This window comes from Melanotaenia boesemani, chromosome 21 (genome assembly GCF_017639745.1).
Source record: "Melanotaenia boesemani isolate fMelBoe1 chromosome 21, fMelBoe1.pri, whole genome shotgun sequence".
NCBI lineage: Eukaryota > Metazoa > Chordata > Actinopteri > Atheriniformes > Melanotaeniidae > Melanotaenia > Melanotaenia boesemani.
This window is the reverse complement of record NC_055702.1, coordinates 19049110-19075781: the sequence shown is the minus strand read 5'-3', so window position 1 is coordinate 19075781 and position 26672 is coordinate 19049110. Positions and strand designations below refer to the sequence as shown.

Below are 26672 nucleotides of genomic sequence, written 5' to 3'. Positions count from 1 at the left end.
GTGAGTTGGTGTGTACTGGTGACAAAAATTGCAAAAGCAAGACAAATATGGGGAGTGGAAAAAAAAGTGTCATTTTTAATTAGGAAATGAGGGTTACAACTTTGGCTTTAACAAAAAACAAAAATGTCATGCAAAGGTAAAATAGAACGCAACAAACATACTAAATAACATTTCTATACAAAGTGGCACAAACATACTGATAAGCATGAAATTTTGAGGCTGCAGGCAAACTACAAAGCAACATAATTTACTTGGATCTTGAAGTCTAAATCTAACCTTAACTATCTGCCGTGAGTACTTCTCTGTTCTCTAAAGACACATGCCACTGAATTATACTCACATGCTGCTGCCTGTCAGAAAGAATCTTCCAGAGACGAGGGAAAAGCTGGACCCAGCTCTTTTCAGCCAGAGGTGTAGAGATGTGACAAAGCTGGACCAGGGCATTCAGAAGAGCCCCCGTCTAACACAAAGTAGAGAACAATTCAAATTTACTACTTAACGGTGCAGTGTGTAACAAAATTATAGGTCAATAACAGACAAATGTAATATATCATTAAAAACATTCACAAGTTTCTATTGGTATCTAATAACTTTACTAAAATAACTATAATGTTTTTATCCTCTAAGAATGAGCCATTTATTTCTACTTGACGTGGGTCCAAAAACAAATAGTGGGCCAAACATGACGCCGGCCATGTTTGGACCAACTTTGCTTGGGGCACCTTTGGGGTAATTAAGACTTAAAAATGCACCAAAAGTACTTACCAGTAATGCTGCACCTGAGGCCACGAGATCCACTCACAGATATGGACATGTGTCCATTCACAACTGTGCTTGACCCTTGAAATTATTTCTATACCCATCTTTACCTCTACATGTCAGTAATTCTTACACACCGTACCTTTAAAGTAGTTGCCCAAAAAAATAAGAAAAATAAAGAAGTCCCAAACACCTTTCCTTTTGAACGAAAGAGTAGTACTGATTAAAAAGCACTACTGTGTGGTTTACCTGTATAAATCTCTAAACTGAGTCCTGATTTTGTAGGTAGTATGGTGGTAAAACATTCTGGGTTATGATTTTTTTAAAAAGTATTTCTAGATTTTGTACAATGAGTAGTAGCTTCAAAGTAATCAAGGTAATTTCTTTCAAGTTTTATCAAAACCTAGTCTATTTCACTAATGTCTAGATTAAAGAACATTGTACAAACTGGTTGCAGAATCATACCTTGACTTCCCGTAATGAATCTAGAAACTTGTCATGGCGGTTGGTAAGCATGTGCAGCTGGTTGCCCGTGTCTCTCTCAGCCTGTTCCTTAGTCTTGGGAATGGCTGTCTGGTCACCTGGTGCCAATTCTATGTCAATTTCCACATCCTACCAGGGAATGAATGGGTAAAAAAGAAAGATTACTTAATGTTAAAGCTTTGACATTAGGTTTTCTTTTTGGACAAAAGACTGCCTTGAAAGGGCATTTTATGACATCAATAACAGGCGACTTCTTGAACAAAAAAAAAAAAGATCAGTCAAAAGAAAAAGCTGTAATCATCCCTGAGATTCACAGTATGAAACATATTTTCAGTGGGATGATGGAAGAGAAACACAATATGAAAATTGTGGGCATTTATCCACATGTCCCACCTCTTCCTTGGTCTCACTGTTTTCCCTTTCGCGCGGCTCCTGCTTGACATGTGTTGCCATGGCAAAGGCGGCCCGGTCATGGCTGTCAGCCAGGTTGATGACGTTGGTGATAGAAGGCAACATGGATCCCTGGCAGCTGGTGCCGATGATGGTGTTTCGTTCGCACACTGCCAGCAACAACTATCAAACATGCAAACAGGTGCAACAAAAAACACGCATAAGTGACAAGTGAAATAAAAACTACAAAAGGAAAAAGACATAACTTTCTCTGCATCAACAGCATATTCTATTTACTGCCAGATAAAAGTATAATAAAACAACAATCAGAAATAGCACTGTTTACCTCAATGCACTGTTTAATCCAAAAGTGGCTACCCATCGCCTCCCAGTTCTGGGAACAGCAGATGTAGAGTAGCCTCTCGTAGACACGCCGTTTCATGGAGGCATCAAACACTTCAAAAAACTTGGCCCTGATTAATGGCTGAGTGCAACGAAGCCCTGATAGGAAGGCTGGCTCCAGCTTGGATGTGATGTCACTTCCTGAAAGACTCTCATCCCTGAAATGTGTGATGGACAACACAATTGTTAGATTCTAACCGTTGCCTAAAGTCAATTAACAGGATAACAAAAGCCACCCTGACTGAACATTTTACCATTAAGCCATTACACAGACAGTAACAGACCTGAGAGACATTTAATCACTACTAGGCGCCACTGAGACACACTTCAGTAATTTAACAAGGCCAAGGATATGTTTTGCTTTCTTTAATAAATTCTCCTATCTATGGTCTAAAATCAACTATTTAGTTTATTTTCCCTTTAAAATGTATACTTAAGAATTCTTAAAAAAAAAACTAAACAAGTATAATATTTTACTGGCAAATTTAGAATAATAACAAAGAGTTCATTCTATATATACATTATTTCACTTCAGCTTTTCTTTGTTTTTCTCCTGTTTTTGATTTTTTTTCTTCCGATTCTTAAAACATCAATAAAAATGAGCTAATAAAAAAATAAGCCCCCCATCCCCGTTATTTGCCTCATACTTTACCAGCCAGACTACCATCGACTAATTTGTTTCCACCAAAACGCCCAATTTTGTCTTCATGTGGAAGAATTTATTACAAATATAAAGCAAATTTCTGCATCTTTGACAGACTTCTTTAATTGTAATACAACCAAACAGGAAGTCTTTGCATCCTCCTGTTGCAAATAAAGTGTTTTTACTGAAACAATTCACAAAACAGGAAGGGACAATAAAGATGGAATAACAGGAATAAAGCCAAGGCTACTGCAGCTGCATGCTGTCTGTGTTTGGACCATTTTTCTGATGCCACTTTGTTTTGGCAAAGCTGTTTCATCTGCCATTATTATCACTTGCTGTCCATCATGGCTTTACAGTGTGAATCTTGTGACATGACTAGCAGATGGGGCGGGGGTACAGGGTACATTGGGCTGATTAAAAGGGTATGACTGTGAGATGAAAAGACAATGAGAGTCATGTTTGATGGATAGTAGGCAAAGAGACAGTCTCTCCCCTCTGACCCTCGCCCACAGGATATTCTGTCATGAGTTGGCTGAGCCCTGATTCTTCTGAAACCCTGAACAAGACCCAGGCACATCCATCTCTAACAGCACCTGCACTGTCAGAGCCATCCTTTGTATTTCTGCCTATTTCCATCTACTGGAACTATCAACTTCTTGTATCATCAACTAATTGTAAGGTTTTCTGTTTTTACTGATATAACTTCTCAATTCTTCACTAAAAATCTGAAAATGATGAAAGGGTACACCAATTCAAACATTCTCTTCATCTCAAGTTTCCATTGCTACCTGGTCCAACATCCCACGTTTTTCCCTGCCTCAACCTTCCGACCTTCATCACTCATGTTAAAATGGATGCAAGGGCAGCCTGCCATCAGTGCCGTGGCCATTTGGCCATGTGATGAATGGTGGTAATTACCTGTAGACATAATTAACGAGGTCCAAGAACTGGGCATTTAACTCAAGTTCATCAGGAAAACGTTTCTCTATGTAGTTCATCATCTTCACCAGCAAGATGGACTTCTCACGTAGGTTTGGCATCTGAGAGGAAACGATGTTGATAAGAGTAGAAACATGCAAAGCAAAGTGTTATGATGATTAACACAACATTTTGGTCAGAATTTTCTTGTAGCTGTACCAGTTTGTTCTATACTGATTGCTCTTCTACAAAAATTATCTTACTGAATTTGCAACTGCAATAATCTGATATGCAACTTCGGGAGATTTTTTTCTACTATATGAAGCAGCAACTCAAGAGTTGAGTCCAATGAATCATTTCAATGAAAAAAACTTTTCTGCTCACCTGGTTGGCTGCCATTGGAGAGTTATTCTTCACCCACTCTTCCACAATCTTGACAATGGCACGGAGGATTTTGGGGTCAGGGGACTTCTCAATTAGAGATGCAAGAATGACCTGGATAAAGGTCTTCCTCATCTCTGAGCTCATAACAGACAATCGAGTCTTCACCAAGTCAAGACTCAGCATTAACAGCTCACTGGTCACTGAGGACAGAGAGGACAACAGTAGCTGAGACAAAGTACACAACACTGACTGAACAGTTCCCATTTGAATATTCAAGCTGGTGTCTGAGGATAAATTGTTTGCTTTTCTTTTTTATAGATAGACTGCCATCTAAGTTATGGTATAGAACAATATATACTAAGTTTTTTTTGTTTTTGTTTTTTTTTCCCTCCATTTCACATCAGTACAGTTTCATCCCATTTACTTTCTATAAATAGTCACTTTGTCTTAGCACATTATATACTGATATCAACATTAACAATGCGTGTTGTGGTTAATATGTTAAATAGAAGCATAAGCAGCCAATAAGTAGCTAAACAGCGCCAGTACAACCAGAGTAGATCTACTTGAGTTTAAGCTTATTGATTACTGAAACCTGAGGAATCTTTAGAGGCAAAGGCCTTCCTGGTCTGATAGCCTTTGGTCTTAGTGACAGTAAATGCTCATGGTGGAGGGTTAAAGTCTGTGTTTCCTGATACGGTCATTAGGGAGTCATTTAAACCACGGATAGTATCTTATTGCTATTACCTCCCCTTCAAGTAACAGCAAGAATTATGTATGTAATTCTGGACTTCTATAAACCTGATGTCAAGCTTAGGGAGGAAACTGAAAAAAAAAATCATGATACATTTTATTTTATTTATAGCATAATCTCAGCTGTCTTAATATATTTTGCTTTGCTCTCACTGCAAAACATACAAAGTTCTATGTCAAACCACTACTGCCTTTTCAAACCCATTGATAAAAAGAATAAGGAGCTACTTTCAAGAGAGAAAATGGGACAACACAGACTAGAAACCAAAGATGAGGAACATTCCCTGTGAAACCAAATTATCTGTAGAACAGATCACCTCTCACAAACACAGCTATTGACAACACACCTGGGCTCACTGATATGGAACTTTTGATACAGTCTCTGTATAGAGCCAGGTACTAGTGGGATACACTGGATATCTGAGCTCTGAGTGAGGTCACCAAAGTGAGAGTTGTTTGTTGTGTTTGACCGTGAACACAGGCAGCCCTTTGTTGGATAAGGGGTGAGTACAGACATTAATCTTACCGATAATGTGAGCTGGCCGTAACCGAAACCCAGCAGAACAAGTTCAGCTGAAATGGAAGGTGATGTTTTGCATACAGTCTTGTGATTTTCTAAGATTAAATTGTGAATTTGAGATCTAATTAATAACTTCTAACAACATGGGGTGTAATACCACAAAAAAGAAGGTATGTGATCTACATTGCACCTAATATTTAGTCTTGGTACATCTATAATTAAGCACTGTAAACAAACTACTATTTACCTAATTGTCCACCACAATGTTTATGTTTATAAGAAACCTGAAGTGAGAATTGTTCTGCTCTCTGAATTAATTTTATGTTTATTTAAAGTCACTAACAAAATAATTTTCTAGGTATTGGGGAAAAAAAATCTTAAGGCTATGGGTAATTTCCTCACATGTATACACTTAATTCATGTTTTAGTCATACCAGTGCTGGTTTCAGTGACCCCTGGATTAGCTTGCTGGGGGCCCAGATGCTCCCGCATCATCTTTTGTAGTGAACGCATGAACACAGAGATGAGGCGGTCAATGTAGCTGGCATTATAGCTGCAGGCTGACTTGAGGATCATCAATGTACCTGGAAGACAAATGAATACAGTAAGCTTTAAAAAAAAAAAAAAAAAAGAAAAAAAAGAAAAAACACCACAAGTTCCTCTCCTGTAGATTTTGATACCTTATCAACTTGTCTGTTTTCCTGAAAATTATCTCTTGAAAATTGTAAGACGCAGGAACCAGTTGTATTTAGGCATGCTTTGTAAATTATGTAAATGATTCTAGCCATCAGTGAATGGGAGGTATCATTATTTAATCGTTTGGTTGTTACATTATGAAAGCGGAATTCAGTTTTGGTGAATACGCTTGGTAATACGCTGCAAAATTCTTTACAGATTATTGCAATCCACGCTGGTGAATTAAAAACATCTGAATTTGACATCTGGGCGAGAGAAGCTGTTTTTGGACGGAGGCAACACAAGAAACCTGTTGTGTGTATATGTGCCAAGATCTCGCCAAGAGTCGGCAGGTCAAGCAAGAGTAGGGTCACATTACTGGAAATGAGGATATATTAAAAAAAATAGATCTCCAAGTTTTATGAATCGATATTTGATTTATTTAATTTGAATCGATTCAAACAGATTTTTTTAAACCCAGCTTCAATACATGCCTGGTTTTACTCAGTGTATCTTAAATAAATGGTTCGAAGAATCACTTATATTCAGTTTAGTGGCAAAAACCAACTGATTATGGGCTGTTTTGCATTTTACACGGGACACTGCATGTCTCCAAGTAAACTGAATCTACTTGTGTCATTTACACTTAGAAAGACAACACGTCCCATCTTGTGCTTCAGCGACAAGAAAAAAAAACTACTAATTCCTCCAAACTTGTACTAAGTTTTTTCTATGACCAGCAAATACAGTCCCACTCAGCAAATAGGATGGGTTGGTGCCGGTTCCTACCAAGTATATATGTAAAAGATAGACTGGTTGCCTCTCTGAGGCTAGAGGTGTCACTCTGCAGATTCAAAACAGAAATCCTCAGCCATAGTATTGAAAGCTGATGTTGCTTGTTACATGTTTTGCGCCACATGGAATTAAATGACAAAACAATAATAAAAGACCTTATATATGCGTCAACGTCACAACAGCTTTAACCCTTTTGTGGTAAGTTAACAGACATTCAGTAATGTAACATGGCAAAAGGTTTCTTGTGATTTCTTTTGAGAGCAGAGGCAGACAGAAGAATGAGTAATATCCTACTCAGCTCCTGCTTTCTGGAGGGGAAATAAACGTTGAAATGTCAACCCCCCCTCCCAGCCAGACAGATGTATCATATCAGGACTACCTCATTGCAAAAGAAAGATAATGTTGAAAGAAATATATTGAAAACACTACTGTATATCTCCATAGGAACCTAAAAAAAAAACAACAAAAAAAACAAAAAACAAAATAGCCATTGCCTTGATACAAACTTTAGTGAAAGCTTTTTCTATAAATACTTAGTGACATCTGGATGAATAACGGTAATGTTTCTGAAGAGAGGGTTGCCAAAAGCAGTAATTCTTCCCAAGACAATCTTTCCCAAACCTCTGGCCTGTAGCCTCAGTTTGAACAGAGCAGATGTTAGCCTCAGCGGCAGGGCCTGTCGGCTTGCATTTTAACGACCCACTCTCTGGCTTAATTGCTGAAAGTGGCTGAGAGGCCGCTTGGTTTTGTAGGGAGAAGAGTGAGAGTGCAGCTTTTCATGGTTTTTTTGTTTTGTTTTGTTTTTTAAATAATTTTTCCTCTAATCACAGGGTTTATAAGAAGCAATTGGGAGAAACAGAAAACAAGCAGGTTGAAAAAGATAAATAGTAAGAAAATAGTTACAAGCTGTAGGGCTGGTCTTACCGAAAAGTTGTGTGGGGTTAGTGTTGCTTGTGGCTTTTTCATAGTTGGTAAGTCCCTCATAGATAACTTTGCCCACTGCAGCATACAAACATTCCAGTTCTTCATATTTGGATGCAACGTTTGATGTGCCTGAAAAAACATTTCATTATTTACTTCAGACGAAGAAAAGCCTAATTCCAAACCAACAGCTTACATTTAAATAATAGCAACAACAAAGTAAACATAACGTAATAATCAACATAGCAATAGTCTAATTGTCTTGGCAAAGCCTTAACACGGCAGAAAGCAGACTTTAAAGTACAATGCTTTCCTGCATATTTCAGTGTTTCTTTTCTATGCACTATTTGTAGCTTACTTGGCTCAGTAGGGAAGATGCTCATGAGGCGAGAGAGGAGGGAATGGACAGCCCGCAGAACTTTTGTATTGCCACAGGTCATGCATGCAGCGATGCCCCGCTGAAGGGGCTTGAAGTGGGCCAGGATGGCTGGGGACTGCAGTACTGTCAACAGGAAGCAGAGAATCTCCAGTCCCGTGCAGATGTTGGAGATGTTGGCTTGAGCTGGCTGTTCCTGCAAATTCAAAAGAGAGTGGTGAAACCAGAAAGTGAGTCGGGTAAAGAAATCTTGTTAAAATACAGGCCTGTTTTGCTTTTTTTTAAGTTAGTTGTTTTTTTTTTGTTTTGTTTTTTTTTAAGCAGGTTAGTTTGGTTTTGTTCTCTTTTTTTTTGGTCAATACTATCAATTTAAGACAGTTTTATTCCAGATAACTTGGAAATAACATTCCCCATACAGTGGTATTTCTAACACAAAAACAAGGTATTGTGATGGCTACAGAATCAAAGATCGATGGTCTAATTTTGTCTAAATTGCAATCAAGGTTTACAATGGCAGGGCCGAGAGGATCATCTTGGACAGGTCCATAGTACTAATCTCATCTATGGAGCAAACTGAATCTTCTAATAAGGCTGCTAGTAGATATTAGGGTCATACTGATTTAGCACTGAATTTTAGAATAGGAACTGGTCTCTGGAGTCAGATAGAGTATATACATGCATGTGAATGAGTGGGTCGTTGTATGCATGTTTTGTATTTTTCCTCCCTTACATTCCTCATCTGCTCTCTTATGCCACTCACCCCGACTCTTAATCACTGCCATGCCAGTACAATGAGATGATAAAAGGTAATCCGATTTAGCGCATTGTTCATTAGTCTGAGTAAGAAGGCTGAGCAGGTAGAGCATGCTCCCAAGGGAGAAGGGCTTGTGTGAATCTACATAAAACCCACAGAAAGGCTTGTTTGTCAGACCATCCCCAAAGGGATCTGAAGGGGCTGATTGGATGTGTCTCTGTGTGTGTAAGAGAAGAGAAAAAGGCGTGGCTGATGAAGTGATCCCCATAGGAGAACAAGGGAAGAGCGTGACAATGGCTAGCATGGTGATAACCTTGTTTGAATAGTGAAGCCAAATCAGGCCAAAGAGATGAGCAAAAAAGAAGAGGAGAACTGGATATAAAGAGAGGGAAAGAAAACGGCTGCGATAAGAGCTTGGACAGAAAAGAGAAGATGAGAGGAGGAAGTGGTTTGAGACCGAGGGGAAAGGCGCAGAGATATGCAGAGAGGCACCGTGGGGCGATACAGAAAGCAAGGATGAGGAAGTTAGGCTCAGAGAGGGTTTGGGGGATTGAATGAGAAGGCACAGGCCAACCCGGATAGGCTCCCGTTATCTCACCACTGTCATTATTTTGTCATTATTGCTGTTGGTGCCTTACTTCGTGTATTACTGATAACAGACAAAAGAGTCTGAGGTGTTAGAGCAAACACTAAGACAGAGCTTAAGCGGTAACTTCTCTGGCAAGGCATAAGTTGTCCTTTTACTGCTGATTATTGCTTGGTGCTGTAACAACAACAGTAAACATGAATATTTTGGATTTTATTCTAATTTGTTTCCCTAAAACATTGTTGTTGACTTCTACAAGCAATTATAAATCATTTGACACATAAAGATATACCTTTGTTGTATTTTATATTTTTTTTTATTTTATTTTACTATCGACAACATAAACCAGTACTTATCTATGGGAAAAGCAGTGCAGAGAGAGGAGTAATGCCAATCTGTGACCAGCCCTTCCATGAATGTGGCTATAAGACACTTAAAGACAGTCTGATAAAATGTATAATAGCAATCATTCTAAAGGCACATGCCATCTTACCACTGTCATTAGCAGCTTGTCAAACCACTGTAGCTTGAGCTCAGCGCGAGGCCACATGTCAGGCCTGAGGGCAGTCTTCATCAGGCTAACGCAGCGCCGGGACAGCAACTCGCCCGGAGACCCTGGCACACTGGTGATGTCATTCACCTAGAGAGGAGACCAGGAAGAAGACTGGTATTACTATCATTATCAATGGTTTTTCACCTTAAATAACACAATAGCATCCTGAAAAAAGTAAAAGATGAGACAAGGCAAGAAGAGGCATTGACTGTTTTCATATATGGTAATATCATTAATGGAGCTAGACTTGAAAAGCGACACAGCCTGGAAGCAAAGCCATTATTCAATAAAAAGCCTCTGTACAATCTCTCAGTGACAATCATTCACGCTGTAGGCACATCCTTGACCAAGACACCCAATCATCTCTAGGTGTAGTGTCCTTTGGCTGATGTTAATCCCTTGGGCCACTGAAACCATTATTTTTTTTTTACAGGGATTAATTTAGTATCACAATACACCGTTATCAAGAAAAATACAAAGAGAAGATAATGTTTCTATAGACTGCACTGTGAGCAGTGAGTGATCCCCAGCGGTAATACAGAAAGTTATATTCAGAGATGGTTGGGTGAACAGTAAGAATGAAGCCAGGCCCCAAAAAGAAAGTAGGAAATTTCAAGGTGAGTGAAATCTTAGCAGTCTATTTCAGGCTTGTAACGAAGGTCATGGCTGCCACTAGAGCAAGGGACAGCTGTGTAAAGAGACACAAAGGACTCTGTGTGTGTGTGTGTGTGTACTTATCCATCTATCTTAAGCCATTTTCATTTATGAACAAAAAAAAATGTTCTGGTGAGTGCAAGGACAATTAGGTTCATGTACTTTCTGCTGCTCATACAAGCACTTATTTTCTGCTGGAGATGCATTCTACCAGTTGGAAATACGGGGAAGGGGGTGAAGGACAACACCAGTCTCGAGCACACAAAAAGCAGGACATCGTGCAGTGCTGTGGAAATTGTTGTGGTATGGTTAAAAGCACAACTAAAATACTGGTTGATGTACCTGAATGACATTTTTGTGTTGATAGCAATACCACATGTATTTACACTCATCCCCAATGGTGAGATATGAGTGAAAAGAGCAATGCAATATTCCACAAGAAGTCTGCAACAAACTTTCCAGACATTTATGTTTTCATATGCCACTCCTCCAGAGGGCCTAGAACACTTCAGGACTACAGCACATGTGTGGAAAAAGGTTCTAACAAAGACCAGTTTAAGTTGTAGACCAACGTGAGGTGAAGACATTTGAAAAATGAGGACCACTTGGCTGATTCTGACTTTTTCCCACCTTTTGTAAAAGACTGTTTGATTTTTAAGACTTGGTTTTAGGGGGGAAATAAAAGAAAAAAAGAAAGATTTGTATTCAAACTTGAGTAACCACTTGAATGCATGATGTTAATATATGTCCTTACAAAATATTGATGCAAACAAAGATATGTGCATATGAGTGTTTGGCAGCTGTGGTGTAGATGTTACCTGGCAAGCAATCCTAATGAGGAAGTTGACGACCGTATCAGTATGTTGTTTCTCAACAGGCTTGGTGAGCATAGTCTCTGTTCCAGGCATGGACTGGCTGCGTCCAAACACCTAAAAACATAAACATAATTAAAGATAATTACTGGAAGCTGCCACACAACAAATATATTCCATGACAAAAAGCAAACGCTGCACAGACGAACATTTTTAGGAAATATCAAATACCATAAAGAAAGTCGGGTCTGTTGTTTACACTGCTTAAAGAAATAAGCAGGCTGGAAATATGATTTTCTGACAAGTGTCCAGGCAGCCTTTTATTAAATTGACCTTTTTAATTAACTTAAACAAAAACATGTTCTGCTCTTGTACTTTTCTTCTGACATTAGCAAAAAGAAGCTCGAAACAACGTCATAAATAAATAAGAAAGTCATTTTTCACATGAAATTATGAATACAATTCAACTAAAAAGTGCACAATATGTAACACATGAAAGTAACACAGGGACACCCAGCAAGAAGTTTAAGGGTAAGAAGATGCAATTGTCTGGGCAAAAGAGCCCATCAGTCGCAGTTATATTCACTTGGCATTTGTTTAATTGCTGATTGAGCTCACCGCAGAACCAGTGGTTGCTGCGGTACGGAATCTCTTGACATCTTGTCCAGCACCGGCAGCCTCAAGAGACAATCCTCTTTTCACAGCGCCCCCACTAGTTCCTTCACCAGTCACAACTTCTGCCTCTGACTCGGGCTGTTACAGAAAAAAAAGGATGCAAGGTCAGGAAGAGGAAACATGCCTGAGAAAAATTATTACAGTTCAAAGAGTGAAGCATGTTATACACATCTGAAGCAGTGCATATCTGAAGTGTGTCCAAACTAGTATACATATCAGAATAAATTTATAAAATTATGATTGTGAAAATGTTTGTCACAAAAAAACTTTACTCTGTGAAATATGAATCTTAAGTCTGCAGTGAAACAAAACAATTTAAGTAGTGAACAAAGCTAATTTGGTGAAAAGGATTTTGCAAATCAACAGAGAACCTGAGCACACATGCAGGTTTGGGTCATCACATATTTGAATTGCTGACATTAGTGTAAGCCAATAAAAACTAAACATTCACCTGCTGGTCTTTAATCCTCTGTAACTCCCATTTAATGACCACCTCAGCCAGGTCCACAGCCAGCTTCCTTTGTTCAATGGTTACACTGGGGGTGAAGCCCAGACGCTGCATTGCACTTATCATGTGCTGCACCAGGTGGTGGCGAACAGGGTAGTACACCTAAGGAGAAAAATATGTACAAAGGAGATTGTGTATTTGGTATTCTGAGGACAAACTGTAAGATAGGACTTAAATGTGTTTTCTTTTCCTGAAGCACCAATAACAAATGGTTATTGGTGCCTATAGCAGAGTTTAAATTAAGGAAAAAATGTACCAGTGAGAGTGGATAGCCATTAAGGACAGAGAGATAAGAGTAGCAAGTTACATTTTAATTGAAAAAGTCACTGTGGCCCTTAATTTTTTTTATTATTATTTTTTTTTCCCCCATGATGTCTCAGGATTTGATTTTACACTGATGTGCTTAAGTCGAATACAAGATGTACAAATGAAAGAGTAACACAGACAGCTTTAATAAGCTGATCTTGTATTTGATAGAAACTATCTATTTGTGGGGGAAACCAAAGGACAAAACAAAAAACCTTATCAAGAGATGCAGAGTACAGACTGGGGATGTTGCCAGCCCATCACAGGGTCAATGCAGAATCAAACAAGACAAAATACAAAGAGGTGTGACAAAGGTACCAGCATCACGATGCATTTTACATTTGGACATCACCTTGGGTTTGAAATTTATATTAAATACTCATGTATTGAAGTTGTTAAAACAGAATCTGTCTTAGATGATGGTCAAAAGTTTTCATAAAAGGACTGACCACGCAGTCTATATGGCTTCTGCAAATATCTGATCATGATAGGTGCTGCTCCTAATGTGTGCATCTCCTATACTGTAACTACTACTGAGAAACAACTAAAACTCTAACAATTCAAATTGGCTTCATAATGCTGAGATCTGATTAACAGCATCATCATGGTAACTGTTAAATATAAAAGTTTAATGTCAATGTTAATTTATTCACAGCAAGGGGCACTTTTTCCCCTCACATTGCAGATCTCTGCTCAAGATGAGACATCAAATGGGTTGCTCAATCATGCTTAGACTTTGAGAAAGAGGAGGCAAACTAATATATCATATTCTCACTAGGTCTCAAGGACATGATGGCGCACACTTGGCCCAGAGCATTCACATATTCAAGTGTCACACTCAAGAGTCACTTAGCTTCTGAAAACTGAACTGAGACTCACACACACAGAAAAAGGAGCCAGAGATGAGTTGTCTATCTGAGGGGTTTTGTCAGTGTCAAAGAATATTAAAGCTACTCACTCTGAGGGTAATTATAGTCGATAGAGCAGGACTTTGCAGCCCCTTAATGACAGCGTGGCTAAGCCCTGTCCATCACGTGTGCACACAGACAAACATGCACACACACACAATCTCTCTATTACTTTATCAAAGACACACACACAGAGTCTCATCTGTCTGTCATTATCTCCTCCCCAGTGTAATTATGCTGATGTGATTACATTAGATTAGTCATCTGGCCCAGTGAGAGCAGCCTGTCAGAGAGATAGAGTGTAACTGAGGGAAATGTCAGTCTTCTGCTAAGACTGCCGTTCTTCAATTGGAAGACAGTGAACATCAATTGAAAAAGTAAAAGGCTGAAAATGTCTTTCAAGTTTAAAAAGGAGGGTGAACATGAAGGCCAATGATCATTTCCTGCTGACTTGTCCACAGATGAGATGCTCTTTGACTCTGCTGATGACAAATTTGAAGGATGTGTCTCTGAGAGTACATCTGCATCAACATAAATACAGGCAGCAGGTAGCAATGGTTGGCTTCAAAAACCAAAAATACTCCAGCTTTTGAATGGGGGCTGCAGCCAGCTTTTCCCACTGAGACTTGTAAAGTGGTTTCGTGTCATTAAAAGCACTCAAATATCAGTAAAATTGGCTCCTCAATCTTTCTCCTCCATGTTGCTCTACAGTGAGCTCCTACCAGCAACAAATAACTGTATGTACACACTACTGTGACAATTGCCCTCAATTTTTGGTTAGATACGAGATGCAAGTCAGAAACACATTACTCAGATATGTTTAACTGCTCTGTCTGGCCCTCCCAGCCCAGACAGATATGCTGGGATTAAAAACAATTAGCAGAAATGCCTTGACAGGGGGGTGCATACTGCTGACAAGAGTTTGATGTCTGTGTGTTTTTCTACATCTGCTTACCCTGAAATGCTGCACAATAAGATGCAGTATGTGAACCAGCTGCGGTACAGTGTGTCCTTCCTCCACAATGATTTTACGAGTCCAGTGGGTCAACATCTGGTGGCCATCCTCCATACGGGCAGGCACAGCTGGGGTCAGGATGGCCATGGCCTGCCGAACAATGGCCCTAGCCTCCATTGTGTGGGCCTTCAACAAGCTGTGGAAGACCTGAAAAAGGAGACAGACCAAATCATATTCAGTAACATTCCTACTTTTTCTTCTTTCTATTTTATGATTTCTTAATGCCGTTTCCCCTCCCAACTAATCAGCCATTTATTTAAAGTGGAAAATCAAAGAGCATAGAAAAGCATACACTTCCTTAAAACCACTAAGTACTACCACCCTACATTCTCAATTCCCTTATAGAGTATTGAACCAGGTGTGACTGCGGGTTCTGGCAACTGTTTCTGTATTTCCAGTTCTTTTTTATCTTTAAACAAAACAGCTAATTTTACCAAAGTCCAAATTACAAGTCTCCTGAGTTCATTTAACAGATTTATGCTGTAGCTACCAGCCTATTTATTTAATTTGGTTTCTAAATGCCTTTGCTCTGGGAAAACTTGTGACAACCATCACTCAAAAGCAGGGAGTTTGTGCTGCGATAACTTTTCAATTACATTAAACAGAGAACAAACTTTAAAATAAACTGACTTAAGCAGTGACATCATTTAAAGCCCCCTCTCTCCTGCTGATAGAGGCCTCTGGGACAGGATTTGTTGCTTAGTTACAAAATGTTTGATCCAAAAATGCTCATTGTTCTTATCGGCTTCTCCATCAAAAATTTCACACACACACAATCTTGTACCTTTTGACTCTGTCAAAGAAACACACTGTGGCAGCATTAATCCATAATCATTTGGAACTATGATTTCACAGTGATTTAACCTGTAATTATATTTATACAAAGTGCTGCAACATACCCAAAATTATCTCTGGGAAAAGGGAATTTTATTTTCAGAATCAATGGTGCACAAAATAGCTTTCTTCATTTCACCAACCAATGTTTGTGTCTTATTTTCTATTGTCAATTCAACTGGTGTCATTTAATTTCCATTACACTCTGAATTTGCGTTCTTCTGTTTTACTTGTTTAGTCTGTTTTGGCATGTAGTCATTCCAAACCTAATTTTACATAAAACCCATGCGCCACTGAGTTTCTTTCCTCCCTTTCCCGAGCTCCTCACCTGCAGAACGATCTTCTTGTGAATGGCAAACTTTGCAATGATGTGGGCCAGAAGTAAGTGGCCACTGTATTTACAGGCAGGGTCTACGCAGGCTTTAGGTAAAAGGCATGGCCACGCGAAGGTCATGAGGCGACGCAGTTTGCTGTTGCGTGACTTATTGTTGTCATGAATATGGTGTGGTGCATGCTCCACCAAAAGGGTGGAGAACTGTAGAAGGCAGATCCGCAGCGAGTCCAGCAGGTCAGCCTGCTTCTCTGGGTCCAGAACCTTAGAGAGGGGTAGAAAAAGAAAAGCATTAAAAACTGGTAGGTTACACACAAACATACAGATATTAGTCTACGTTGCAAAGAGTGAGCAAAGCAAATCTGTTCATCGTCATCATCAAAAACAAATCAACAGCTTTTAGATGGTAGTGAAATATTAACAGATATGTTCTTTTGTAGAAGAAAAATACTCGAAACGTATCTGAATGGCCAAAGTTCCCAACAGATTTGTTTTTTTGTTACATCTGATAAAAACCTGTTACATCAACCCAGCAAAATCCAATCAGCATCTGAATTCTCTGGAGAGTAGGTACAGAAGAGGGGACAGAATACAGAGAGAGGAAGGGATGGAGGTAAGGGAGGAAATGAGTTTTAACCAGACCATAGAGGAGCCATTAGCAGCCATTAGGACTGGTGTTAGTCAGTGATGAGACCCGCCACAGCACAAACAAACATGCTGACCTTTAGCACAGTCACACAGTGACATTTACACCAGAAATTATTGTCTGGCCTGATGGATGAACTGTGATGGAAAGAAGGACCAATGGGATGTGGTGTGCGAATGAAAGACAAACAAAGACAGATTAAGGAGACTGAAAAGAAGGAGGAATAGATAAAAAGGCAACAGCTATATGATTGCATATTGTGTGCAGGTCATGAGAGAAGAAGGACCTGTCTAAGTGGGATGTAGTTGATGATGACTGAGTGTAGAATAAGATCGACTAATAGGATATTATGAAAAGAAATGCAGTAGGTATTAAAATCACAGAAATGGATAAACACAAAGTTATCATGTAATTAAAAAGGGAGGGAGAATCAGCTCACTGAGGGTAAAAGAAAAGATGCTCAGAAAACAAAACAAAAAGAATGACTGAAAATGTGTGTACGTGTGTGTGTGTGTGTGTGTGTACCTTGGTGATGAAGACACTGGTAATGCTCTCAGGATTGTCTCCTTCAGGGTTGGGTGGTCCAAGCAGCTGCTCACCTTCTCCTTTCTCAAAGCTGTACAAGAAGGCAGGGTTCAAGATGTGCTGCAGTACCTATGAGAGAAGAAAAACACTTGTTAAAAGGGTTTTACTAAGAAACCAACAAAGGTTTTGCTATTTTCGTTTGTTCTAAAAGGAATTTACAATCCTCACACTTCTTTGCTAATATTATAATAGATGATTTCCCTGATACCAAACCATCCAGAAAGAAGAAACTAATTAGTGAAATGAATGGTTGTGGTTTTGCAAAATTCACTAAAAGAAAAACCTGCACATTCTCAGCTCTGCATGGCACATAAGAGAGAGTACTGTAAAATCTTTTCTAAGGGTACTTTAAAAATAAAAAATCAGCATATAAGAACAAACTTGAACATATTTGTAGTTTGTGTCCTGAAATAAGTCAAGAACGATAATAAATAATCTTCGTCTATAAGCATTTCATGCAAAAATCCACACTATCATAGAGGATAAATAGAAGAGAAATTCAAATATGTTCAAACCTGCAAGGATTGCGAATAAAGACCTGATTAGCTTGTAGGATGGAGAATAACCCTACCACAATACAGCTAATGACTGCATTTATTAAAGAAGCTGCTATCTATTAATGAACACCCATATTCAATCCATCAACAGGAGGGGGAATATTGCTCAGTAGAAAATGAGCTCTTGTTGCATGTTTCAGGTTCTCTATTAGCACATCATTCAGACACACTATGCAAGAACATGCATGGATGATGGACTCAGATACACTTCCAAAATGAAGACAGAAATAAAAGCAATAAGCGCTACTCTGTTTTGGTCTCATCTGTTCCTATAAATTCTCTGACATCAATCACTAAGACAATTATTTATTTTTGTAATGCCATGAATGATGCACTCTAACAGCATATTGTCTGTGAGTTATTTCATGTGTGCTGGTGAGATCTGCTTCTGCTGGTCTCCATTCATAAATTTAAACAAGATTTAAATTTGAGAAAATGTATCTTGTCTCCAAAAATACACTCAGAAAAAAATATATACGTATATAATTGTGTAGAAGACACAACATAAGGTTAGAATGGCGATGACTATCAGCAGGAAAACTTTAAAAGCTAAAAGATAAAAAAGTTGCTATTATAATATCAGTTTTGTTAACTGTAGTAGGATTTTATATATTCACCTCCAGCTATCAGGTTTTCTTTAAATGTCTCTGCTTATAATTTGTACTTACCTCCATTTTCCTTGTACAATCTCATTTTTTGCAAATACACATAAAGCAAACAAAAACATGCATTTATTGTTTTAACTTTAAAATGCAGGTTGTTTTTCATATCTACTGAGAACAGAGCCGTCATATTGTTTTGTCATAATGGAACTATGTTCAGTATTTGTCATAAAATTGTGTTTGCCTACTTAAAAACTACTCCATAAATAGACAATTTTTCTTTTTTTTAAACAAGAGTGGCAATTTTATTTTTTTGTAAGAACTGTTTGCAAAAAAGAAAAACAAAACAAACAAGACAGGAGCAGCATGAAGTCAGTCTGTGCTAACATAGATGATTCATGGCTGCCGTTTCCCTTCTTATCCTTCTTACATGTACTTCTCTGTGCTCATCAAAGTGAAATATCTCCCCAGACCTTTGTGATGTTGAATAAGAAGCTGCTTTTTTACCCATCTTCCCAGCAAACTGACAATACACACACACACACGAACAAGCCTTCCTGTGATATTATGCTTTTGGGAAAATGATACAGACAATTATTTAAATGTCAATGGAGGAAACACCCACACTCATTCTCATGTGTATGACTCATACACCAATCAACACAAACATAATCTCACAGAAACACATATTCTGTCCATCGGTCTGTGTCACAGCTAACATCTGCTGCACACCAGCAGAGGATAACTAAGAGGAAAGAAAAATAATAGGGACAAAGTACCGAATATATATATATATATATATATATATATATATATATATATATATATATATATATATATATATATATATATATATATATATATATATATATATATATATATTTCTGCCATGAAATATACTCATAAATGAATTGGCTGAACTCTCATCTGTCTTTATTGCTGCAGTCCATATGCTACTGAAAGCAAGACAAACTGACACAAGCAAAAAGGGTTTGTGGAAAGAGGAGAGTGAAAAACACAGCTGTATGTCCTTGGATTTTGGGAGGTCTAAGTGCATGTGTCAGCTTCTTGTGTGTGTAGTCATGTGTTCTTGCCACACTGCCATTTGGCAGTGCGCTATTGTGTGCCAGCACAGGCTTTCCCCACTGACCCGTTTTTGTACTTAATAGCACTGCTGTTGCTCTTCTGAGCCAGGTTATGCGCCTGTTACAGCTGGGAAAATACGTGTGCGAGTACCCCTCTGTCAGTGTTTGCCTGAGTGCCTTCGTGTGGGAGACTGAGCTTAATTAAAAAGCAACCCCAATGACTGCAATTCTTGCAGCAGCAGGTCAGCTAGAGAGGACGGAGGCATTCATCTGTGAGCCTCTGAGGGTCAGAACAGACAAAACGACCTTCCTGACTCCATCATAGTGGTTCTGGTGCAAAACACACCAACCATAAATGTCACACAGATCAGGTCCCTAAATGCAGCATTCCCACAACTGGGAACTGGGAAGCAAAGTAAGTAAGATGAGGAAAGGCTAAAAATAATAATCCATCATTCAGTGCGGGTTGGACAAGCTTATGGACAATCTATTTTTCTAACAGGGCAACAACTGCAGAAAATAAATCCAAAATAGTATTGTCAATTTGTTTTTGTTTTTTGTTTGTTTTTAGATGAAAATATTCAGCTAAATATGGTGTTATTTTAGGGGGCTTTACAGCTTATTTTGGCAAGATATTTTTTATAGCTTGACACATGCTTTCACAATTACTAAATAAAACTATTCCTTTTCAAGAAACTTTTCTTGTCCTACTGTTTAATTAATATATATATATATATATACACACACACAAAATAAACAGATATTTCACAAAGCCAGTGTATTTCAGAAAACAAAGTTTTTGCCTTTTGATTTGATAAAACCAAAGAGCCCCTTCAGGGTTTAAAATAAAAACAGACCAAGCTTGCCTGTGAAACTACTGTAGAGTAGAACAATCATGTTGGAGATAACTTTCATTAAGCTTGTGTGTCTATGTGTGGTAATTTTCTTGTCATTCGTGGCTTTCTACCTAATCTACTTGCAGTTGATGCAGTAACTGATAATCATTTGTGCAGCACTCAAGCAATTTCCTCTGATACAAGGACCCGTCTCACTTCCAGCTTTTATCTGCCCATTCCGTCTGAATTGTTATATTTTCTGTTCTGTTCATGATACATGCAACATACACACAGCATGCCAAGCCATCCCATCTGTGATAAAAGCTACTATTCATTACTTATGCTTGTAACAGTAACATTATGAGCCTACTTCATAATATGAGCATTCTTAATAAATAAATATATTTTGAACAAAGACTCTACACACCGTCTAATTTACATGCAAACAATCAGTATGTATCATGCAGTCTTGTTGCATTACACTCATATGCATTTTTTCCCCTCATTATAATTTTAGGTTTATTTGATCTTTTTTACTCCAACTTTTTATTTAAACCCCAGTTTTTTCCTCATTGGGATCCTCCATGCCAGGGCTATGCCTGCTCAGTCTGCAAGGTTGCCGCTGCAGTGATCACCCTTTTCTGGGTGGTTGGTTTGTTCCTGCACTGTAGCCTAAATGGTTGCAATGTAGGATCGGGTCGGCCATGATTGGGGTGGTTCTTGTGGTGGCGCCCTCTGTACTCATGAATGGGGTGGCTCTTGTGGTGGCGCCCTTAGTACTCATGAATGGGGTGGCTCTTGGTGTGAATGGATCCCCAAGATTTCACTTACTCACAGCAGCATCAAGCCTGATACTAGGGATTGGTGTTTATATAAAATGGGATTGGTGGGTGGGTAGGGCCCTTTTTGTGTGCATTATCTGTATAAGTGTGTGAAAGATAATAAATGATTTGGTGTGTGTTTTTAACATGGTTAGTTTATATGCTTGGGTATATGAATGCTTAATTTTTTTTATTAGATGTTGAAGTTATTTTTAATTTAATATTTAATCATTGATATAATGTAACACACTTTGTGTTGCTCTTCAGTATGAAAAGTGCAACATAAATAAAATTTTATTTGACTTATAATTTTCATCCATTACTTTATGTATTTTTTAAATTATTTTCAGTTTTTCTTTTTTACATTAAATAGGACTTTTTCCCTGCTACTGACCACTTTGATACAAACTGAGTTTAGTTATAAAAAATAAAAAATCTTTAGGCAGTTATGCTTACTATAAACATATAAATCTGGCACATGGCTGCAAAATGTCAGGAAGGTAAGGTAAATATTGATTATACAGTAAGAGGTGTTGACCTGAATGCATATTTAAGTGCCTTATCATCACTCTAATGTCACATGCTTGAACATCTGCATTACAGCATACCAACATCGCACTGAGCAACAAGAGTTGTTGCACAGCAACTGAAATGAACCAAAATCAGAAGATTGTTCTGGCTTACAGCCTTATCAGCATATAACTGGCAAAACTTTTTATCTTTGTCAATATCATATAAAATATAAAGTTTATACAAGATTACAGAACATATTGGGAAATTTAAAAGTTCCTTTAGCATTTGTAATAAACTTTCCTGTTCAGATTGACTGTGTGCACAACATACCTTTGCTTTCAGCTCATCATTAAAGTGGGGGTCATTGAACTCAACAAAGCGGAAGAACAGGGCACGCTTTTGGGGAATGGAGTAATTCCTTGGAATATCTTCTTCCATATACTCCTTCAAAAAGGTCATGTTGCAAAGGAAGCGACCCGTAAAAGCACGTAGAAGCTGGAACAACAGCTCGATCTCAGAGTAGTTACGCCTGTTAAGAAGACAAGGTGTCTCACAAAGTGTTCATAGCACATTAAAAGAGTAAAAGAGAGGTTAATATTAATCTTTGATACCCACAAAAGTAACTCTGGTAAGCTAGTTATATACTTGTTAATCAACAGGAAAGGTTGACTTAACACATGCACACAAATTACTGGCTGGAGTTGTTCCAGGGTTAATTGTGAGATCTGCAGTTAACATCTGCTAAGTGGTGTAACAAGTGTGTTCTCAGTGCTCAGAGAAGTTGACTGTAAAGGTTATTTATAACACAAACTTAAATAAAATTAAATAAAATAACCAATTTAGACCAAGGGCAGAGTTTCTTATTAGTGTCTGAACCCCATTTTCATTTCTAATGTCAGTTTTCAGGCTTTATAAGAACTATTTTAATTCCCAAAATAAGTTCAACAGATCAACATACTTGCAGTAACTCAGCAAGCAATAGGCCAGCAGTTTGGGCTCCTTCCAGTTGGTGGCAGCCATGTTGTCTTTGCGATGTCTTTCCTGGAACGCCTCACTGACCCAAACTCGTCTAAGCTGGCTGACTAGGGAGTGCTGCCCTGCTAGCCAACCCTCATCGTTCTTCACTATGATGCTAATAATCTAAACAGATGAGAAAAGATAAAAAAAAAAAAAGTTTATCTATGGAGAGTTAAGTAATCAAATTACAGATAATAGAGTGTTAAAGGTTTACCTTTATCTAAAACATTTTGGATGAAGGTAAACCTACATGTTTTTGTCATATATCCAACTCAAAGACTTTCCTATGCATAATTATAATGGGTCACTGTTCAATAATTGGAATGCAATTTTGAATACTTTGATGGCTTGAAACTGCAGGTCCAGTCTGGCTGTGGTGGTGGAAGGAGATCCAGGTCGAACAGTTGCTGCAGTGCCAGCAGGAACAAGCAGGGGAACAAAGCGATTGGGATTTGAGGCCAATACGTCTCGGAGTGGCTTGGCATCTTTGTGCTTTAGAAAACTCTGCGTGAAAAACATACAGAAACTGTAACTATTACAGAAAATACTTCTTTCATTGTATTTAACTCTGCACAGCACAATTAAATGAGTAATTCAGGAATTAATAGGTGTGATCCATCTCAGTTTAGTTTAAATAGGATAACTGAGCATCAGAACACCAAATATATCCATGATTATAGGCTATTACAGTGGCAAACAGAAAACAAAATGCTTTTTTAAAGGCAAATTCATCAAGGAAAAGACTAAAGGGACTACTATTTAGAATTGTTATTGCCCAACCATGAACATTCGACTCCATTGGGGGTCGTTCAGTGTAGCCTCCATCATGAACAGCTCCACTGTCTGAGATGGGTGACGTGTCAGGAACTTGATCAAAGGCTCCCTGAATGGACTGCCAGCCTAGTCCACGACAAATTGAGTGAGGGGGGAGAAGGAAAGTTGCGAGAAACAACCAGAAAAAAAACAGATGAGTCTATTTTTTATTATTAAGCCATTGGCTTATCTCTTCAAACATTCAAGTTAATTAATGCAAACTTCTTTATTTATGACTCATTCACCAAAACAGACACTTAAAATTGCTAAACTGACACAAACACAGATTCACCAGAACAACTTATTCCTGATACTCCTTAAGCGTGACATTAATAGAGAAAATTCTTTCCCTTTCTTTCATTGTTGCTTGGTCAGTTCTCTTCTGTGTAATTTCTAATCCTAAAGGAGACTGCCTTTTTAGATGTTAAACTACCACTGCAAATTCATCTTAAAAGTTGATGCCCTACCTCAATGAGCATTGCTCTTTCCGTCTTCATGACCACCTCCAGAAGAGGTTTGACAAGAGTTTGAGGTGCAGCCGGGATTAGGTGGAAAAGGTTAATGATGGCAGAACATATCTTCATCTCCTGTGGAAAGAGTCAGAGGAAAAACAACAGAGGGAACAAAGGAATGGGTGAAACTCTTGGTCAGATGTGTCAAAAACCTAAAATCAGTCTTGATGGGAAAGCCACTGTGGAAACACAGGGGTGTAAACTGTAACTTACACATATCAACTCAAGCAACCCCACGTTCCTAGCGTGCCAGATGTACGATAGGAACGTGTGGCAGCCATGATACGTCCATGGATGCGTTGCTAACAGAAAAAGTATTTCCCAGCCCTTAGGTAGTTTATGTCCCATGACCACAGTGCAGAGCACCATGCTCATATTAGCTATAGACTTGAATTCAAACATGGTGCAAACAAATATAGGACAATGCATATGGTCATTTTAACAGAACATTGTGTTATCAATATCTTGGATGTGCAGAAGTCAAGAGAAAAACTGGAGAATTATACAATACTAAACAGTCAAAATGTTAGAAGAGAGGTAACTTAAAATTACATTAAACATTCTGAAACAAGACCACAGACACATGGACACAGAAATACATGGCAAGTCCACCAAAACCACAACATTTGTTTATTTCACCAGAACAAAATTGGTTCAAAGTTAAAATCACTGACAGAAAGTCACTAACAGAGGGCGCAACACCAGGTCACATCTCACCTCGACACCCTCCAACGCAGGCTGTACCAGAACGGGAGACAATGATCAGAGTCAGCAGCACAGTATGTGTGTGTTTTTGTGTGTGTATGGAAGGTGAGCAGATAAGACAGGGTGACTAAAGACAAACAGACAGAAGCAACCTACAAGTGACCGCAGAGACAACTTTTCCAAGCACTGTGGTAATAAAAAGGCAGAATTCATATTGAAATGTTAGCAGAGTCCTTTGGAGGAAAACCACTTGTCTGACTGATACCAAGACTACAAAAAGTGGCATTGTTGTGGTTAAACCTTTTCACTCAACTTAAAATAACTTCCTTTTTTCCATCCAAACTACATTTTCTTCCTGCTGATATCACTGCTACGCATTCCTCTCATTATTGTAAAAAACCTCTGATGTCAACGTACACAATCCTCACCTCAACCCTGCTTCATCCCTTCGTCTCTAGTTTTTGTCTTCATCAGGATAAGCTAATTGACTCCCTGACCCTGCCTCTACTGTTACTGCCAGCCTTCCTGTCAACAGGCACAAAGACCACAAATCGAAGGGCAGGAAAGACAAAAGGCCAATTTGCATCTAATTAAACACACAATTTTGAGATGAGTCAGGATGAACTCTCATAAAGAGACAGGAGCAAAGAAATTGCCGATGAGGGAGAGGCAGCTGTATTTTCCTCTCTCTGTCACCTTTTCTTTGCCATTACAAGGTTATCTGTCGGGGAGATAATGAGGAGGCGCAGCGCTGGGCCCACCACTGCCTGTCTGGCGCCTAATTAATCATTGATTGAAATATAGGCACTCACAACTCATGTGGGAGGAGGCCACACAAAGAAGGTGTATATCCAACTATCCAGCTTTCTAAGTATAAGGAGCAGTTTCTCTCCTTTTTCATTAAGAGTTATTTGGTTTGGGTATGGCTGATCAGCTGAACAAAAATGGCACCAGCAAACTGGCTGGTGCCTGTTAGCCATGAATGTCTGTATCGCATTAATGAAATAAGACTGAATAAAAACATAACAGAAGACATACTACACGTTATGTAGATGTGAGTGATAAAAGATTCACATTTGCATTAATTGTGCCAGCATTGTGACCAAATGAACAAATGCGTTTACTTACGCTGCCATCGCTCCGCTGGCCTCCTTTGTGTGTTATTACGACAACTTCCATCCATTTTCGCAGATGTTGCTGAGGAAGGCAGACATAGAAAAGTAACACTGACTGAGTGTATGTGTTCTGCATGTCCATTTAGTTCACCGGGCAGAACACTGCAGTGATTGGAAATAATATTTTTCCCAAGAAATTCAAGTAATAAGCTAAAAACAATTTCACCTGATGATCCAAATCCTAGCGACAAAACTTTGCTCAATTATCAATCATTATAAGTGATGACAGCTTTATTTCCTGTTTTATCTAGAGTTTAAAAAGCAAAATGATTGAATATTTAAAAAAATGAGCAAATGAAATGTTACATGCAAGGCCCTACCACTAAACAGCTAGTTAAATGGCAAGTCTGCCATGCTGGTGCTGCGATAAATGGTGTTAAATGAAAAAAGTCATTAGTGCCCAACAGTGGATGTCCAAGCTTCTCACCATCATCTGATCGCAGAATTTGTCGTTGAAGGAGTTGGGGAAAAGACGAGTGACGGAGGTCAAGCGGTTCACAACGTTAAGTGTCAGGCTGCGGTAGTCGCCTAGCATCATCAACAACGGCCGCATATGAGTGTGAATCTGGTCCACCTCAATAGTGGCACCCTCTAGGAACTGCAAGAAAACACATTTACATTACAACTGAGAAATGCTTATGTCAACTTAAAATAGTTCCCAAAATAAATAATGTGGTAACAAAATGTATAGTTGATCAAATTAAACTTTATTTACCAAGTTTAAGTGTCTTGGAGAAATCTGAGATGTAGTTATATGCTTTGATGTAATCAAATCTGACATTTCAATATGTGTTTAACTTGCAAATATCAGATCTTTTTTTTTTTTTTTTTTTTATGTGTAGAGTAA

The 26672-nt window shown here is 38.5% G+C and overlaps 1 protein-coding gene across 2 annotated transcripts in view; it reads right to left on the bottom strand.

Moving 5' to 3' along the window:
• LOC121632216 (transformation/transcription domain-associated protein) overlaps positions 1–26672 on the bottom strand; it is an 81438-nt gene that overhangs the window by 35723 nt on the left and 19043 nt on the right. For both annotated transcript variants that reach the window (XM_041973469.1, XM_041973470.1), the window contains 23 exons: positions 26253–26423; positions 25779–25847; positions 23901–24020; positions 23401–23520; positions 22960–23124; positions 22562–22743; positions 21934–22132; positions 17130–17258; positions 15956–16222; positions 14734–14940; positions 12508–12666; positions 12000–12134; positions 11388–11498; positions 9856–10002; positions 8005–8218; positions 7650–7778; positions 5690–5839; positions 3983–4182; positions 3599–3720; positions 1979–2192; positions 1636–1815; positions 1225–1371; positions 341–460 (listed from right to left, as the gene is read on the bottom strand). In XM_041973469.1, coding sequence (XP_041829403.1) covers positions 341–460; positions 1225–1371; positions 1636–1815; positions 1979–2192; positions 3599–3720; positions 3983–4182; positions 5690–5839; positions 7650–7778; positions 8005–8218; positions 9856–10002; positions 11388–11498; positions 12000–12134; positions 12508–12666; positions 14734–14940; positions 15956–16222; positions 17130–17258; positions 21934–22132; positions 22562–22743; positions 22960–23124; positions 23401–23520; positions 23901–24020; positions 25779–25847; positions 26253–26423 — 3657 coding nt within the window. The remainder of the gene's footprint in view (positions 1–340; positions 461–1224; positions 1372–1635; positions 1816–1978; positions 2193–3598; positions 3721–3982; positions 4183–5689; positions 5840–7649; positions 7779–8004; positions 8219–9855; positions 10003–11387; positions 11499–11999; positions 12135–12507; positions 12667–14733; positions 14941–15955; positions 16223–17129; positions 17259–21933; positions 22133–22561; positions 22744–22959; positions 23125–23400; positions 23521–23900; positions 24021–25778; positions 25848–26252; positions 26424–26672) is intronic.